Raw genomic sequence first — 19,510 nt, 5'->3', positions numbered from 1 at the left:
CTCTTGGTGTCTACATTCTCTTCTCTGTTCTTCATCTTCTGTACCTTCAAGTTCCAAAGCTCATTCTCTTAATGATCATGCCTCTTTATCATTCTAGGATGGCTTAGCTATTTTGAAAGTACACTACTTGGGTAAAAGTTAAAAATTACTGGAAATGAAAAACTAAGCAGCAAAGAAACTCAGTATCAGTTATCAGGGGGAACTCCCATGATATGGAGTCTTCCTAAGAGGATTTTATAATCTGGACATAACCCCCTACCAAAAAAGGACATCTTAACTCTTCCTTCTAAGACCCACATCTATCTCCTTACCTACTAACTCCAGCCCATTCTGATCTTCCTCTCTTAGGTCATTCTGCCTTTACACTGACATCTAATTATATATAGCCTTAGCCTCTAAGTGTCTATTCTATTTTGTAGAAGCATACTATTTGGCAAACATTTACTGCTGAGCATTGGGAAATTAAAGAATAAGATCCAGTCCTTTTAATGGCATACAACGCTCACATTATATGATATACAATGTTGGGTTATTTGCGGTTTCACCCATATGCTTCCCTCTAACAAGACCGCAAGCAAGCAGGGGTCTGTGACTGATGCTTGGCTCTCTGACAGGCACCTCCAGCATTCAATAATCATTATATATTGATTTATAGTAAGTCATGCAGAACCTGAAGGCTGGTGCCTAATCTACCCACCCGTTCTCTTTTGGCCATATCAGCAGCGCTCACACCCTCGGCAGCCTTAGTCCCAGCACGAATCACTGCAAAAAGAGGGAAAAAGGCCAAGACATCAGCAAGGGAATTTTCACTGAGCAACAAGAGGAATGTGATTTGAATGATGCAAGCTCTTTGTACAGGGCCCAGAGGACTATGCTGGCCAGGACATAGTGGCATTTGGGTAGGTCCAGAAATAGGCTACAGGGCTAAGTTCTCAGCTCTGTGCTGCTCTCAAGGACTAAAACTGAACATTTTGTGAATTTGTTCTTCTTCTCCTTCCCTCCTCTCACAAATCTCCATGTGTATGTCCAACATCAGATGGAAAGGCCTAGAGGAAGTTCTGAAAACAAGTACATTTTAGGTATTTGGGATACAAAATGCTCCACCTATAACCTGCCCTTAGAATTTTACTGTTCTTCATGTACTTGTGGTCAGTTCTAAGCAGTGAGTTAAGCCAACCTGAAAACAGCCACCTGGCCATACAGAGGCCTAGAACCAACGGCTAAAAAACCTTGCATCACTAGTCTGGGCTGTGCAGCTGTGCAGCAGGTAGACTGACAAATACCATATGACTTAGAGAAAGGGAATCTTCTGCGTTTTTTTTTTAATTGAAGCTAATTTCTGATTATCTTTCTGACATTAAAGGAAAGGTACTGGGTGCACATTTTAAATCTATGAATAATTCAAAAGAGTAATTTTAGTCATAATTTTCAACTCCTTCAGAAAAACTATCAGGAATCTTGACAAGAAGTGAAGGTAATTTGAGCTTTTCCTCCCTCTTTGCCCTGCTAATCCTCTAATCTAAAGGTCTCAAGGCAAGCAGGCAGGAAGGAGAATAGGACTGGTTAAACCACAAAATGAGTGAAGGCTTCCTAACAGAAAGCCCCATCTGCTCGAGTGGAATAATAATGTAACACTATTGACGAGGACATGTGGGTTTTGAATCTGAAACATGCCCCCAGACATACTATTGCTGGTCACAGTCATAGCACGGCACCCGCCACTCAGAAGCTTGGTTCCACATCTCCCTTCCACTACTCACAGCCTTCTCGGGCCAGGTAGAGGTTCCGGGTTCCAGTTGGCTTCTTCACCTTCTTTGTCTGGAGCTTTGCAGCCTCATCACGGGTCACTGCCAAGTCGACCCTGAGCTGCCGGCCATCCAGTTTAAGCCCACCACCCTGTAACAGATTGCAACCTTCTCTCTTAAAATTCATAATGAGTAGAGACTAAGCACTTGACAAGGAATGCCAAGGAAAGGGAAAACAGCAAATCCCAATTATGCTACGGAGCCCAACCCATAGGATGTTTTAGCCCCGACAGCTGCAAATGGACCACTAAGCCTAATACCTAGTAGAGCTGTGCAAAAGGCCACGTGTATACTGAGGGCAGTTAGTAGTAATTTATTTTATGGGAGTTGAATAGGCCCAAAGTAAGCCCAAATTGAGGAAAACCATATATAGCCAATTTTTTAAAAATTCTAAGGAAAGCTAATGGCATGGTAGTTATTAATTCTACTTAAAAGAATGTAAGAGATAATGGCAATACAGGATAACTTATCTCAAAACAATATATACTAGGTTTTAGAATACACAGAAAAATCCATCACCCATACACTTTCTCTCATTTACTCCACTTTATAGATGACCTTAATCCCTTCCTGTCCCAACCTTTCATGTTATCAGCCTATGATGGAGGCTGGCATACAGACAGTGCTTAATAAACATTAGACACATTATTATACCTGCTTCCTCATTTATAAAATGGGTATAATAACTGATCTTTTTTTTTAAGTATACTCCATGCCCAGCGTAGGGCCCAACATGGGGTTTGAACTCACGACCCTGGAGATGGAGACCTGAGCTGAAGTTAAGAGTCAGACCCTTAACCGATTAAGCCACCCAGGCACTCCAGTAGGTATAATAATTGTAATTATCTTACATACTCCTATAGAACTGATGTAAGGATTAAATAAGGTAGTACATGTAAAGCTGAGTGCCTAACACATACCACGTGCTCAGTAAGTGTCAGCTTTATTACTATGGCATTATTGACAGTACTAATAAAGCTGGGTATAAACAGCAGATGCTGGGAGCCACTATGCCCTAAGTTATGGGGTAAAATGTCCTCTTTACCTCAGTCTCTGGAGAAGCAGCTTCAAGGCATTTCTGAGCTGCTTCTTGAGTCATGAACTGGGCAAACGCACAACCTGCATGGAGAAACAAATTAAGTGAGATGCCAAACTACCAAGTCCCACCAGGATGCCGAAAATGATGCTACAAACGGTGGCAGCCTGACACAGGGTGGAAGGGGGGCAGCCAGGTGCTAGGAGACAGGCACTGTGCCATGCACTGAAGGTTCAAAGATAGCTAAAACACATGCTTACAATGAAATTTTATTATTACTTCATCTTTTCTAATGCTTCTTAGAACTTTAGTCTCACCATTGCTCTCCTTAGTAAGAAAAAGCCACAGGATATGGTAGAGAAATTCCACTTAAATCAGCATTATTTACTGGCTTGCTTTTTAGAGGACAAAAAAATGAGGCAGGAACCACTTAACCTGAAATTAATTACAGAATCTCACTGTCATCAAAGCCACCTGGGAGACATCAGATATAGGTAGACTGGCCTCTATCACATGAATACAGCAGTGAACCAGAAAGCCATAAGCTCAATTCTTGACTCATACCCTCAAATTTGCACAGGCTAACCTATCACTGGTTAAATGCAAAGTCAATCAACCCACCCTCATTTCTTTCTTTTTTTTTTTTTTTAAAAGATTTTATTTATTTATTTGACAGAGAGAGATCGCAAGTAGACAGAGAGGCAGGCAGAGAGAGAGAGAAGCAGGCTCCCTGCCGAGCAGAGAGCCCGATGCGGGACTCGATCCCAGGACCCTGAGATCATGACCTGAGCCGAAGGCAGCGGCCTAATCCACTGAGCCACCCAGGCGCCCCCCCCACCCTCATTTCTAATATTGATAAAAAGCAGTTTTTGTCAGCAAAGGAAAAAAGTTACCTTACAGTAGGCTCCAAAAAAGAAATACAAGTTTCATAATATTTTACAAGTATTCCTTTATACAAATTTAAATATTCCCTCATATATGAAAAAAAAATCATATTTCCTAGAGTTACTGGGGCATTGATTGATTTTTTTGCCCTCTACAAGAATGAATGGCAGCAGACTGAGATAACACACATGGCAGGCCAACCCAAGAATCACCATCTAGGTGAGGTGTTTCCTGACTCCTCCAGGCAGGGCCAAGTGCCCCATCCACGGGGCCTCCAATCACATCTCTCTTTTACAGTGCTGGTCACATGCCATCTTCTCAAACAGAAGAAATGCCTCAGGAGTAAGGGCTATGTTTCTAGGCTGTTAGCATCTACCATAGTGTCTGGCATTAAGAGATACTCAATAGGAAGAAACAAACAATACAGAAAGAAAGGAAGAAAGATGGGAGAAATATGTTCTAACTGACAGATCAGCTTATTCATCCAATATGAAGAAAATGGGTACTTCTCTCTGAGTGGTAAGAATTTTAACACTGGAAATCCCTAGGTCAGTACTGGGTTTAGTCTTAACACTTCCCTAAAAGTCTACAAATAATTTTTTGCTCTCCTTCACAGCAAAATGGCATGTTGACATTGGATATTGGTAGGAGGTGGCCAAGGCTTTGTGTAGGCAAAAAAATTTAATAAGAGCTAGAAAAAGACAATGTATTTGGGAAACGTGGGTGGCTCAGTTGGTTAAGCATCTGCCTCAGCTCCGTCATGATCCCAGGATCCTGGGATCAAGTCCCTTATCAGGCTCCTTGCTCAGGAGAGAGCCTGCTTCTCCCTGTCTGCTGTTCCCTGCTTGTGCTTGCTCTCTCTTTCCCTCTCTGACAAATAAATAAATAAATAAACAAAATCTTCAAAAAAGAAAAAAAACACACAATGTATTTAAAAAAAAAAAAAAATGCAGGATGCCTGGGTGGCTCTGTCCATTAAGCACCTGCCTTCAGCTCAAGTCATGATTCCAGAGTCGTGCAATCAAGTCCCAGATCACGCTCCTTGCTCAGCAGGGAAATGCTTCTCCCTCTGCGTGCTGCTCCCCCTGCTTGTGCTCACTCTCTCTCTCACAAATAAATAAAATCTTAAAAACTAATAACAATGAAAACTATACTTATTAAGATCATTAACTCTCAGCTAACATTAATAGATCAAAAGAGACTGAGCAAGTCAGCTACTGACTACACTTTGAAAATACCAACCCAATACACTACCGCACTCAAAAAGAAACAAAAGATATCAAAGTAATGCAATATCCTACAGTACTAGGAACATTCTATGCAATTCTAGTTTCCAATTCCAAAAACATACTGGAAATGGAGAAGGTCCAAGAGGTATAGCTGACTATTAGAGCTAAAGACACATTAAGTGATTACTCTAGTTGAACCTACTCATTTTACAGATAAGAACCTGAAGCCTGCAGTGGTTAAACACTCTGCCAAAATCACCCAGCTGGTCTATGGCTCAGCTACAATTAGATCCCTAATCTCCAGGAAGCAGTTCATCTTTCTTTCCATCATCCTGCCCTACTTATATCTTTTTGGCTAAGGGAAAACAAAAAATGATCAGGTCTCATCAATTTGGAAAGTAAGGTTTAGAACAGAGGTTCTTACCCCTTGAATAGATTCCAGAAAGCCCACAAACCCTCAGGAGTGGCATTTTTCTGGAGAGAGAGAGGGTTCATAGCTTTTGCTAGATTTCAAAGGAAGCAAGAACCAGAATGAATTAAGAATTCACTGCTTTAGGAGAATGACTGCAGTTGATGAAATCAAAGATTATGAATAGACTGAAAAGATGCTGCTCCCCTAACAACAGTACTCTAGAATGAACTGGGGCCGATCCTTGAAAGTTCAAAAGAAATAGCTTTAGGGAGAAAAATCTAAGGCAGCAGTCCTGCTATATACAGCTTTCCTTCTGACTGTTGCCATTGCAACAAAATTTCTGTTAGCTTCCATCTCTAACAAAAGCAACTGAAAAAAATCCCAGTAATTTCAAGCAATGTGGAATGATTAATACCCATGAGATGCTATCACATTTGAAATTCAAAGGAGAACAACAAATGGAATTCATTACCCAAAAGTAAATAAGCAAGGGCTTAAAAAGCTTAGACAAAATTGTGGCTGGCAGCACCATTAAAGATGCTGAGTTTGATATCTTAGAAGACAACCTCAGAATGTCCTTGGTGCTTCTACGGGCCACAGAAACCTGGGCTGGATGGACTGTAGGCCCCTCACAATGGCACACATTATGCCCTCAAGTAACCTAGTCAGTGTCCACGGCAGCAGTCTCTACCTTTTTAGGGCCTGACAAGCTGACAACAAGTACCTTTAGAATGCTCTGTGTCTGGATGCAAGACAATACGGACATATTTAAGATCTCCAAATTGCTGGAGGAGCTCCCCGAGTTCTTCTTCCTCTGAGTCAAAAGACAGGTTTCTATGGAAGATAGTCAAGTCACAAGAAAGGTCAATTACTAAAGTGAGATCCTGTGTTCTAGTACAAGGTGAGTAAGACACCAAGTTGAGTGGTACTCTTGCTTATGACCACCCTGTGGTTCAAAAATAGCACCAATACACAGGGGAGGCCCCCAGTGGCCCAGCCTCTAATATGTGACTCTGCACCTTGGCCATAATTGATTGGCCTTTCTATGTCAATCAGATTCTCTCCCTCAGGATTTAAACTTGAACAGACATACACAAAGGCCAGAAGCTGTTGATGCAGATTTATTTCAAAATAGCAGTAGCCCACCCAAAGAAAACTTCTGGGAAGCGGAAATCTGAAAATGTCCTTTATCTTGATCTGGGTGGTGGTTACATGGATATATATGCATGAAAAATTTCACTGTACAAATGTACACAGCTGTACATTTAGATTAAGGCAATTTACAGAATACAGATTATGCCTTGAGAAGGGAAAAAAAAAAGGCAGTGAATGTTCCCAGAGAAAAGACCCACAGCCTCCTACAGCTGGGGCCCGAAACATCTCAGATTTTCATCTCCTCCTTCAGGTATGTTCTTCGACAGTTTTGATCCCGTGAATCACCAAATGTTCATCCAACAAACCCACTTTTCCATTTACGTGGCCAAAATTAGTTTCTCTTATTACAACCAAAAGATTTACAGCAGGCCAATGAGAAAAGTCAAGTGTGTGCATGTGTCTGTCTGTCTCTCTTGATTACCCATTTTTCCTCTCTGCATTGCTGTAAAATCCAGGTTTTAGTTAAAACTTTACAAAGGTCAGATAACCCTTCAAAATAATGATTCAAAAGCAAACACAGTAAAGTTTACTAGGTAAGTGCAAAATAAGAAAAGCACTTATTTCTCTTGATGGGATTAAAAAATGTGGGAAGATTTTCTAGCAAATTTCAATACATTGTAAAGATCTTTCATTTCCCCAGCTATGCACATCCTTCCAGGGTAAAAACAAAGAAACAAAAAACGGTCCCCAATAAATATTTATAATTTTTCTTCTCTATACTCAGTTAACAACCCCATAAACAATTCCATCTTATGAAGTAACCGAGACAAAACAGATGTTCTGGAATAAGACATACCCTAGCCATGTCACTTCTCCTAATTTGTTTCATTGTGTATAGTTTTCTCTCCCCCATCCTTTACTTTCCTAAGTTTCTTTAAAAGATGTAGAAATAGTAAGGCATGGTACCCTTGGTATTAAGGTCACAGGCTCCTAAGTATGACACTTCCTCCTTCCCATTAGACAGCATCCTCTACAAATACAAAACTATTGATATGGCTATTCCTAACAATACAGTAAGAACAACTATGAAAAGACAAGCTGTGAAGGAAGAGAATGGGCTAAAGCGCAGCTTGTGGAGGCTAAACTCGTCTTTGATATGGACATGTTTTGGGGCGTTCTCTGAGTAATCAGTAAGGTTAATATTTTGTGTCTTTTTGCTCATTTATTTCCTAACTTTCCTACAATAAGCACAAGTTACTTAGATAATAAAAACAACCTTAAAAGACTATATAGGAAGATAATATACACATCTTTAAAATAAGACCCAGGGGCACCTGGGTGGCTCAGTGGGTTAAAGCCTCTGCCTTTGGCTCGGGTCATGGTCCCGTGGTCCTGGGATCGAGCCCAGAGTCGGGCTCTCTGCTCAGCAGGGAGCCTGCTTCCTCCTCTCTCTCTGCCTGCCTCTCTGCCTACTTGCGATCTCTGTCAAATAAATAAATAAAATCTTTTTTAAATAAATAAATAAATAAATAAAAATTAAAAAATAAAAAAAATAAAATAAGACCCAAATAACCCTAGCACACTGGCACTTAAGAAAGGACAAGAAGGCACGCCTGGGGTAACCTTAAGATATCCTGACTCTGTGAAATGACCGATATGCCACAGTCAGTAGCACTAAAAGGGCAACGGCAACATGAAATAAAACCCATCTCCACCTGACTGCCTCCTTAAGTTTTCCTGGAAACAAATGGATGTCTTATTTTATTCTGAACAATACTTTAAAAGGTAAGTTAGGCAGAGAGAAAAATTATCTGGGACAAGTGGCAGTGGCATCACCCCTTCCCAGTACTTCCCCTAAAATGAAAGCCAGAAGCAAGACATTTCTAATAGTTGAAGAACTGATTTATTCGCTACCTCAATTACAAAAAAGGAAATGTAAATGCGGACAAAATCTGGAGACCCCAGCTCTTTATCTTGTGTGTGCAGTTCTGATTCTCCTCTATTCTCACCATTTGCTATGTTCCTATAGCCAGATGTATCAATGGTTTTAAAGGCATCTAATTTTCTGGTCTACCTAACAGAACTAGTACCGGGGTGGGGAAAGGTGGGGTGCCTGGCTGGCTCAGTCTTGATCTCCAGGCTATAAGTTCAAGCCCTACTCTAGGTGTAGAGCTTACTTAAAAACAAAATCTTTACAAAAATATAGAGAGAGAGACAGAAGAAAAGAAAAAAGGAGAAAAAAACCTGTGACGGCAACACAAACAGCAGTTCCCAAGGTACAAAGACATACCTGATAAAAACAGTTTTCCCTTCATTCACGTCAGAGGGTAATTTCCTCTTCTTTTTCTTTGAGACTTGCACATCTAAAATACAAAGAAAAACAATGTTCTAAACAATAAACACTATATTCGACGTGTGTGTGCATGCACATGTGTTTCCGCTTATAAAAGTATTACAGAGATAGGTAAGAATCTTTTAACACTGGTTGTCTCTGGGGAGGGGCCCTAAGTGGCTGAGGACCTGGGTAAAAGGAAGACTCAATGTTTTTAAAAATAGACATATAGGGGCGCCAGGGTGGCTTAGTTGGTTAAGCATCTGCCTCTGGCTCAGGTCATGATCTCAGGGTCCTGGGGCTGAGTCCCACAACCTGCTCAGCAGGAAACCTGCTTCTCCCCTTCCCTCTGCCAGCATCTCTGCCTACTCGTGCCCTCTCTCTTTCTCTGTCAAATAAACAAAAAAATCTTTAAAAAACAATAAAAAAAATAAAAATAGACATATATGCTTACATATACATAAATTTCTCAAATAATGTGAAAGAAACAGCTGTGGTTACTCTGAGAGATTCTCGGGGGGAGTGGAGAGGAACTTTTCTTTCTCTATGACATTCTCCTGCACTAGTCTTTTTAGTTTTCTGCCATTATCATGAATTAGCCCAATAATTTTTTCAAAGTAGAGAATGATAAGAGATGATTACTGAATGGTCATAATCCCACCAATACAGAAGCTTCTTTAATGCTAAGGTGTCTACCATTCTCTCCTCATGGAAAAAGCTTACTTCCTCAGATTTTTTGTATGGCCAAGCCAACATGCCAGACTTAACCCTAAAGAACCAGTTATTGACCATTCCTCATTCTGTAATGACCTGCTGCCCTCAACAAATAAGTTGAGTTCATGTTCGACATTCTTTATAAAGAATGTTTGATGATTACAGTTTGTTTACAGTTTTACAAAATGCCCCAAGAGGTCCTTTAGCCCCATCTCAACTCGTCAGAGTTGTTTAAAATCCACTTGATGTTAGGATACAATATCCTGTTTATCCAGTTTTTCATTCATCTTGGATAAGCAAGACAGAAGTACTACCTCGGCATTAAGCCAGGTTTTAAATTCGCTGAGAATTGTAACCCTCAAATGCTATTCCAAACGTATTTAAAAGACAAAACAAAAACCTTGAGAAGGAATATAAAGGTATCCTTTTCAGCACTGAAACATAAATCTGACAGAACACCTTAGGGTCTATTTAAAAAGAGGCATGCACTGAACTGAAGCACATTTGCCAGTAACTGGTTTTAAATGCAAAGGCAAACCTTCGTCCTCTTGCTCTTCACTGCTGGTATCACTCTGAGCCAGTTCCTCTCCATCATCGATACTCTCTCTTTCCCCCAGGTCACTGTCGTCATCAGAAAGCTCCTCCTCACTGCTCTCGCCAGGCGCGGCCCTCCGGACTGCTCTGCAATGGCACAGTTCAGCACTGAGGATCTGGGCTACTGGAGGGGTCTGTCCACTGTCACTACACACGTCACCTCCACCATGAAGGGGGCAGGGAAGACATCACTGTCCCTCACAGAGACAAGCCTACATCTGCCTCTGTTGTCTCAGAACAAGCTGAGCTGCTTACCTCTTTTGAATTTGTGCAGGCTTGGTCACCCTTGTTTCTTTGTTCTCCTCCCTTTCCCTCTCCTCATCTTCCTCTTCTGTGTCATCCTCTTCTCCCTCTTCCTCTTCCATATCCTTTTCTTCCCTGCCATTCTCTTTACCTAATTCCTGATGTTTAGGTTCAGGCCTCTTCTCCTCACCTACAAACAGAGATAAAGAAAGTTAGGTATTCATTTAGAATCCAAGATTAAGGGGCACCTGGGTGGCTCAGTGGGTTAATCATCTGCCTTCAGCTCAGGTCATGATCCCAGGGTCCTGGGATCGAGCCCTGCATTGGGCTCCCTGCTCTGCAGGGAGCCTGCTTCTCCCTCTCCAACTCCCTCTGCTGTGTTCCCTCTCTCACTGTGTCTCTCTCTGTCAAATAAATAAATAAAATCTTTAAAAAAATAAAAAAGAATCCAAAATTAACTTAACAACCCAAGTTCCCAGTTCCTTGACACTAGGACTAGGACTTTAACTATTTTTCTCAGTATTTTTCTTACTATATGTAAGAGAAAGTATGAGAGAAAAGAACAAAAACAACAACAAAAACCCCTCTTCACTAGACTCCCTGGAAGTCTGTCCCATTCATCAGAAGGTTGAAGGTTAATCAGGCTTTGAATGAGAGAAGTAGCAACTGAGCCTCCACAAACAGTCTGTCATTGTGCACCACAGCCAGCACGATGCTCACCCAGGGGACCAGCCATGAACTGTCATCTTGGTGAGTTCTGTTCTCAGAGCTCCTGGTGGCTTAAAAGCCACCTGCTTTCTAAAAAACCCTCAAGTTTTAAGTTTCTCTATTCTTAATATTCCATCATTTTATGAGAAGTTGGGAAAGGACAGCCAGCAGAGGGGACAATGAACTCAGGTCCCACCCCTCATTCACATTCATACCCAGGATTGGGCTTAGACTCAAAAGACCCTATGTTTTGAGACCAGATCACCAGATGGTACAATATGAATCGACAAACAGCCCTGGGCTCACTTCTGAGCCCACAGGAACTCGGAGCTTCTCTTAATTCTCAGTCTCATTCTTTCCATTAGTTTTGTGATTTTGGTACCTTTGACCCAGTATTCTTACTGACAAGCAGGTTCCCTTATAATTTTACCGTAGGTAGAGCTGCTTCCATACCCACCTCAGGACATATAACCCCTCCTACCCAATACAACCACATCTTACCTGGGGCAGAGGCAGACTGTGTATTTTTATATTTATCCTTTGCCACAGCCCAATCCACAGCCACTGTCCGTCCTGGCAAACAGAAAAGTAGCATCAGAAAGGTCTTCCTCTTTTTAATGTCGCTTGTAAATGACTTCCTATTCATTGAATACTGTGACAGAACCAAAACAGACAAAAGAAACTGCTAATTCAGGGAATGCTGGTCCTGAAATAAAGCTCAGAGTTGCCTACCCTTGTTAACCCTTAAACTTTTTTATCAATTTAAACAGTTATTTTGCCTTTCTACCACAGTCCCCATACCTGGGATAAGAGAGTAAAAAAGTTAAGAAAGAAAGAATGGGAACAGTGTTTCCAGTTAGACAAGTTTCTAGTTAGACTAAGCAACAGCCAAAACAAGTGCTCTGGAATAATATGCACTCTGCACAGAAGTTACAAAGTCTCCAAGCCAAGCCCTTCTTTAGAATCTAGTAAAGGAGCACAGCCAGTTCAACAGCCCACTGATGCTGACGGGTGCTCAAGAGGGACCACCACCAAGACAGAGAAACCTGCAAAACCTGCATCTATCAGTGATTATTTCAGGAACATTTTTTCATTAAGGATTTAAATGCACACTCATCACCCAAAGAGAAAAGCAAACAATGGTATATGTTCTTTCAAGTTTAACCCTAAGATCAAGCACTAGGAATATTTCACCACACAGTTTCTGTATTAGCAGTAAGACTCTCAATAATTCAAACACCTTTTTGAAAATGTAGAAAGTGGGTTACTGTGTTAATTCACAAAACAGCAGAAATATCTGGGTGAACGGTATGGGTACAGAAAACTTACCTTTTATCTCTTTCATGTTCATGCTTTTGAGAGCTTTTCCTGCTTCTAGAAGGTTTTTGAACTGGACAAAAGCAAAACCACGCATCTTTCCATCTGTGTGCAAATGTACAAAGAAGTTAGAGACAGCAGGTGGGGAGCCAACAAACACCAAGGACATTACAGCAACCTGGGCTGGCGAGATGACCCAAATCCTGCCAACAAGTCAGCTCCTTGCCCAGAGCAATAGCTTTTTTTCTCCTGCTGAGTATACCCTGACTCAAGCTTGAGGAGAAATGCATTTTCTCAAACTATCACTTGTCTTTTAAAATTTGTTCCGATCTAACTAAAAATGCCACTGGGGGAATAAGCATTATTTTTGAGTTTTTGCTATGTGTCAAGCACTGTGCCTCATACTTTATATATGTCATGTGATCGGGGGCTCACAAGGAGTATGACATGACCCTTGTATTTCTATTTTGTTTAAAAGATTTTATTTATTTGAGAGAGATAAAGAACACATGTGTGGTGGTGAGGAGGGGCAGAGGAAGAGGGACAAACAGACTCCATGCTGAGTGGGAGCCCCACTTGGGGCTCTATCCCACAACCTTAAGATCGTGACCTAAGCTGAAATCCAGAGATGAACACTCAACAGACTGATCCACCCAGATCCCCCTGTATTTCTATGTCAAATATCAGTTAGTTCAAGGGTGAAATGGAAAAACACCATTATGTTAAATAATCTTAACCTAATCCACAGCAAATGAAAGTTTGCTGGTACCTGGCTTCCGGGGAATGTTTACTTCCAGAACAGCTCCATACTGAGCAAATACTGTCTTCAAGTCATCTTCTGAACACTGATGCCACAAGTGAAAAGATATTATCACAAAAAATAAACATGAAACATCAAACATTAAATTAGCTCATTACAAAGAACTTGAATACTTTCACTCCTTTTTTACTTTTGAGACTAGGACATCAAACATTTCTAAACACAAAACACCTTGCTTTGGATCTAACAAAGAAGATAGATATCAAAGAGCTCTTCCCCTCCTCCCTCCCCAAAAGAAGTCTCCTTTACACTTACAATCCTTAATTGTTTATACAGGCCCATTTTCTGTATCCAACAAGGCTAAGATTCAGGCCCAGAAGGAATTAGGTCCAATGATACTATCCTGGTGAGGAGCTCCACCAATCAGTACCAACAGCCTACAGAACAGGTAGTGTCAGTAATCTCAGTTACTCACCTTAAAGCTCAGGTTCCGAATAATTAATCTGGCTTTCTTATCTGCTAGTTTGGGATTTTTAGGTTTCAGCTCCTTCTTTGGGGGTTCTGAATTTTCTAAAAAATTAGAGGCAACAAAATAAGTCTGTGATCCAGTCTCATCCCTGATCACAGGAAAGAAGCTACTAGCAAAAAAAGAAGCTACTAGCATTTCCCAAGGGTTAAGTATGACAACACCCAGGAGCATCAGATTTCCAAAGTTTGAATTAAATAAAAGACAAAAATGGGTAATAAAACACATTAGATGATTTTGGACATCAAAAGGAAATTAAAGGAAGTTTTAAATTTAGAGGCTATCGCCCATCTCCCCTCTCCAAACTCCCCTTCCTCCCACCTGAGGGAAAATTCTCTTCAGTTACTAGAAACTCACCATTTTCCCCCTTTTCCTTGGACTTGTTCCTCTGTTTTTTCTTGGCAATAGTCACGTTGATCTTACAGCCTTCAAAGGTGGTAATCTCCTTGAGGGCCCTCTGAACATCTTCCAGCATAGAAAAAGTGACATAGCCAAAGCCTCGACATGCCTTACTCCCTGAACAATGAAGGGGGAGGGGGAGCACGGTTAGTCAAGAGCCCTAAAACACTAAATTCTCTCTTTAAAACCCAGTAAATTCTCAAAGTCCTAACCAGCAGATATACTGCCAGACCATCCTATTATCAGTTTGCCAAAATCCTCAGAAGAATAGAAACAAAGTTGGCATCAGTGGCCCCTTCTCCACTTTGTTCAGAAATTGTTAGGCTTCCTCTTCTAATCTGTTGTCTTCAGTGTTAGCTTGTCTTCCTCCTCCTTTCTTTTCTTTTTTTTTTTTTTTTTAAGATTTTATTTATTTATTTGACAGACAGAGATCACAAGCAGGCAGAGAGAGAGAGAAAGGAGGAAGCAGGCTCCCCGCCAAGCAGAGAACCCGATGCAGGGCTCGTTCCCAGGACCCCGGTACCACGACCCGAGCTGAAGGCAGAGGCCTTAAACCACCGAGCCACACAGGCACCCACTTCCTCCTTTCTTGATAATCTTGAGAATACGGAAGATCCATGATACCCATTATAGCCCCAAAGAATAACTCATATCAAACAGAATGGGAACATACCAGAGAAGGTGGGAAAGGTAAGTACAGTAGCTCTGAGAACTGCAAGGCAATAATGCAGCAGATCAGAAATGGATGCCTGAGGCCCTGACAAAAGAACCTCAATAAACAATAAGCATTGCTTCGGGAGCCTGCAGATACTATTACCATTATTACCAAGCCTTAGCAATCAATATCAAACTTAACCTGTCCAAAGTAGCTGTAAATCTCTTATCTCACTTTCATATTCAGAAGACACTAAGGTAGGTAAAGTGAATATTATCATCCCTTCTTTCCAAATGAATAATTTGAGATGGAGGAAAGTAAGTGAACTGGTTGGTGCGCCAGGGTGTTAGTAGCTAAATTAATTCCTTATTACTGGCCCCATGTTCTTTCCATGGGACTCCACCAATATAAAGGCCACAGAGAAGAATATTTAGGACCAAGCATGAACAGTTGCAAATAAAAACTCGCCTTTGCCCTTTTGGGTATGCTTTTTTTGATTTAACATTTTTGTGTAGTAAAATTTTTAAGCCATCTACTGCATCGAAAAGGAAAAGAACAGGTAGTCTGCCTACGACCCAAAGAAGAAACACAGCTCACACGCTCTGCTTCTTTTTCAACTATACTCGGACCAACTTCAGGGTACAAGCCCTCAAACACAGGATGATGAATCACATAAATGGTTAAAAGCTGATACTATGCACTAGGAAGGCATACTGTGATCTGGATATCAACGTTTTTCTCCTGGCACTCCTCATAAAAGCCTGCCCACTCACTGTCAGAAATCAGAACAAGAAAAATCAGGGCCCTTCCTGATCAGTACACTGAAATGTGAAGGAGTTCAGCACGAAAATAAAAGCATATCTCACAATAAATGCCATTCACTGTTCGCACAAAGCACTCTCATTCTACTTGAATCCTCACAACATCTTGTGAAATTGTTCCCATCTTCAAGAGGTTAACTGATGTGCCCAAGTCATCACTACTAAGACCTCATCCCACACACAACCCCTCCTTCCCATCCCAGTAAGTGTAACACTCCGTCCAACACATCCTGACTATCTGGAGAGAAGAGCACATAGTCTTTTAAAAAGGGAACAGAGTTGTTTTGGGGTTTTTTGTTTGTTTGTTTGTTTGTTATATTTAGACCACATACATAAGACAAAAGGTAAGATTACACTTCAGTTATAGAAGACCCTAAAGAGAATTGCCATTCAATGCCTGTTCTTCCCTGGAACAGAACCACCAAGCACGGGACAGTAGTGTCCCTCAAAGTGTTCCGACAACCCACAGTAAAGAATGTAACATATATACTCTTTATATAAAACCAAAGGGGTGCCTGGTTGCCTCAGTCAGTAGAGAATGCGATTCTATATTTTTTTAAGCTTTTATTTATTTATTTGAAAGGCAGAGATAGAGATCACAGGTAGGCAGAGCAGCAGGCAGAGAGAGAAAGGGAAGCAGGCTCCCTGCTGAGCAGAGAGCCCAATATGGGGCTCCATTCCAGGACCCTGAGATCATGACCTGAGCCGAAGGCAGAGGTTTAACCCACTGAGCCTTACAGGAGCCCCCGAGAATGCAATTCTTGATCTTGGGGCTGTAAGTTTGAGCCCCACATTGGGTGTATAGATTATTTAAAAACAAAATCCTTAGGGACACCTGGGCGACTCAGTTGGTTAAGCATATGCCTTCAGCTCAGGTCATGATCCTGGTTCTGGGATCAGTCCTGCAAGGGGCTCCTTGCTTAGCAGGGAACCTGCTCTCTCTCTCTCTCTCTCTCTCTGACAAACAAATAAAATCCTTAAAAATAAATAAACAAATAAGAATCAAATAAAATCTTTTTTTTTAAAAATATTTTATTTATTTATTTGACAGAGAGAGATCACAAGCAGGCAGAGAGGCAGGCGGAGAGAAGGAAGCAGGCTCCCTGCTGAGCAGAGAGCCGGACGTGGGGGCTCGATCCCAGGACCTGAGATCGCGACCTGAGCTGAAGGCAGAGGTTTTAACCCACTGAGCCACCCAGGCGCCCCTCAAATAAAATGTTTTAAAAATTATAAATATGGGGTGCCTGGGTGGCTCAGTCATTACACGCCTGTCAGGTCATGATCCATGTCTTGGGATAGAGCCTCCTGTCGGGCTCCCTGCTGAGAGGGAAACCTGCTTCTCTCTCTCTCCCACTACCCCTGCCTGTATTCCCTCTCTCATTCTCTCTCTCTGTCACATAAATAAATAAATAAATAATCCTTTTTGAAAATTATAAATATTAATCCTTTACCATATATACATATATTTTATCTTTGAAAAAATTCTTGTCATGACCCACTCAAAACCCACTAACAGTAATGATCTGCAGTTTAAGAAACACGGTTGTAGAGCACTCCCCTTCTCTCACACACCCATATCTATACCTAAAATGACAAAGAACCAGGCTCGTGTCATGGCCTGTATGGCAACCAGAGCCATGGGGACAATCCCAACTCTAGCCTCTGTCATTAACAAAATAGGAGCTAGCAACGGAGGGATTATTAGCACACAGTTAGCGTGTCTGCTCGCACACTCAGATACCATGCAGGGAAACAGGGGTCCACAAGATGCCAGTTCCCTTCAGTTGTTCTGCTGAAAAGCAAAGAAGCGGCTGCCTTCAGAGACAGCCTGATGACTTAGAAGGGAGCTAAATAAAACATCAGGTGCCTATCTCGAGTGTCCCTTGAAGTCTAGGTGAGAGGAAGGAATGCTTCTCTACAATTAAAATCCTTACAGTCCTTCCTCATTGCAATACATGCCAACCCTTTCTCACAGTGATGCAATGAGCATCGCACAGAGTATGAGGCATACAGCAGGATTACACTTTTGGCTTAAGCCAAAAGCCTTGGGAATAGGACTTGACTCTTCTTTTTCTCATACCCTGCATCTGATCCATCAGCAAATCGGTTCTACCTTCAAAAATATCCATATTCCAATCCCTTTCTACCACCTCCACTGTACCATCCTGGTCCAACACCATAATTTCTCACCTGGATTATTGCAAAAGCCCACTATTTGGTCTCCCTGCTTCTGTCCTATTCTCCAACGGCAGCCTCAGAATCTTTAAGCCAGATCATACTTACTGCTCCCTATTCAGTTTCTCATCTCACAGTAAAAGCCAAAGTCCTTGCAATGGCCCGTAAGTCCTTCACGATCTGGTCCCTTAGAATCTCATCTCCTATTCCTCTTACCTCCACTCACTCACTCTGGTCACCCTGCTCTCCCTGCCAGTCCTTCCATATACCAGTAGTCCTCTTCAGTATTCCTGAGCTTGCTGTTTCCTCTGCTTAGCCTTCTCCTCCTCCTGAAGAGACACATGTTCCCTCCCTCACCTCCATGAGGCCTTCCCTGGCTTCTCCATCGATAGAAAACTGCCATTCCACACTCCTCTACGACCCCCACCCCACACGCACTTACAGAGACTCCTCATCCTTCTTCCTGACTTATTTTCCTCCTTAGTATTTACCACCATTACCACTCTATATTTTGCTTGTTTAACTGGATGTCTTCCCCATCTTGCAGACTTAAGAGCAACTTTTTTGGCTTGGTTTGGGTGCTCTGCTGCATCCTCAGGACCTACAACAGTGCCTACTACACAGCAGGCCTTCAAAAAATATCTCAATGAATGAGTGGGTAAATGAGTAACATACTGGTTAGGAGCTCCGGGTCGGGTGACCAAATTCTGGGTCCACTACGTACAAGCTGTACGAACTTCAACTGAACTTATCAAATTTTCCCCAAGCCCCAGATTCCTGTCTGTAAAATGGGGTTCAGACTCTCCACCCCAAGACTGTTGGGAAAACTAAATGCGATTAACACGTGCGGAATTCAGCACCGTGCCTGGCAATCAGCTGACTCTCAATACGCCTCACCGATGTTACTAAATGTTAACTGTATTAAATAGTAAATGTTAACACTGTTACCAAATAAGATACCGTATGTGAGCGCCCCCAGAAAACGGAAAGCGCTATGGAACCCTGAGGCAATGCCTTGACTGTCAGAAATGGACCCCCACGGACTCATCCAGAACCGAGTCCTTCTAGAAAAGAAACTCAATTCCCAGCCCCTTCTCCCCGGAGCGGGTCAAGAACTCCACGGCTTGCTGAAGTCTGGGAGGGTGTCCTCGCGCGGACCCTGCTCCCAGGAACCCCAGCCCCGTCCTCCACAGCCCCGCCCCCTACCTTTCTCAGTCACCACGAAGCACTGCTTCACCGGCCCCACCTGACTGAACAGCTCCTCCAGCTGCTCACTGCGGGCGGAGGGCGGCAGGCGGCCCACAAACAGGGTCAGCCCGGCCATGAGGCCGGGGGACGGAGGCGCGCGAGATCACGAGCGAATCGGGGCCTCGCACGCGAGGCAAGAATCGGCCTTTAGCAGGCCAACCACGCCAAGCTGCCCGGAGATTCCGGAAGTGCTCGTTGCTCTAAAGAGTCCGGAGGAAAACAGGGTGGGGAGGGGGGAAAAGCGTTCCGGAATGGGGGAGGGGCCGTTCTGCCCGGGGGCGGAGCTTCTTGAGCGGGGCTCCACCCCTAATCCCAGCGCGGTCCCTCCAGTCCCTATCGCCCCCCGGGGCCTCTGTAGGAGACTGGCATCCTAGCTCCTACCTAGTTTAAGATCTCATTTCCAGGAGATGATCCCAGAGTGCGACGGCGGGCAGAGGAAGTCGTTTTTTGCTCGGGGTCTCACGCAGGATCTGACACATACTGGATATTTAATAAGTACTTTTTTCGGTTCCACCAAAGACACCCAGTTTACGTGTATAAAGTGGAAACAGAACGC

General features: G+C 42.5%; 1 protein-coding gene across 1 annotated transcript in view; it reads right to left on the bottom strand.

The window, feature by feature from the left end:
- The window catches only part of RBM28 (RNA binding motif protein 28), a 32,806-nt gene extending 13,640 nt beyond the window's left edge, over positions 1 to 19,166 (bottom strand). Inside the window, exons 1-13 of the mRNA XM_032305098.1 lie at positions 18,913 to 19,166; positions 14,014 to 14,172; positions 13,606 to 13,700; positions 13,140 to 13,215; positions 12,383 to 12,475; positions 11,555 to 11,626; positions 10,358 to 10,535; positions 10,047 to 10,189; positions 8,753 to 8,825; positions 6,092 to 6,201; positions 2,851 to 2,924; positions 1,761 to 1,896; positions 698 to 762 (exon numbers count right to left, since the gene is read on the bottom strand). Of these exons, the coding sequence (XP_032160989.1) occupies positions 698 to 762; positions 1,761 to 1,896; positions 2,851 to 2,924; positions 6,092 to 6,201; positions 8,753 to 8,825; positions 10,047 to 10,189; positions 10,358 to 10,535; positions 11,555 to 11,626; positions 12,383 to 12,475; positions 13,140 to 13,215; positions 13,606 to 13,700; positions 14,014 to 14,172; positions 18,913 to 19,030 (1,392 nt within the window). The 5' untranslated portion in view covers positions 19,031 to 19,166. The remainder of the gene's footprint in view (positions 1 to 697; positions 763 to 1,760; positions 1,897 to 2,850; positions 2,925 to 6,091; positions 6,202 to 8,752; positions 8,826 to 10,046; positions 10,190 to 10,357; positions 10,536 to 11,554; positions 11,627 to 12,382; positions 12,476 to 13,139; positions 13,216 to 13,605; positions 13,701 to 14,013; positions 14,173 to 18,912) is intronic.
- Positions 19,167 to 19,510: the final 344 nt, after the last annotated feature.

This window comes from Mustela erminea, chromosome 11, assembly GCF_009829155.1.
Source record: "Mustela erminea isolate mMusErm1 chromosome 11, mMusErm1.Pri, whole genome shotgun sequence".
NCBI lineage: Eukaryota > Metazoa > Chordata > Mammalia > Carnivora > Mustelidae > Mustela > Mustela erminea.
This window is presented reverse-complemented; position numbering and strand designations above follow the sequence as displayed.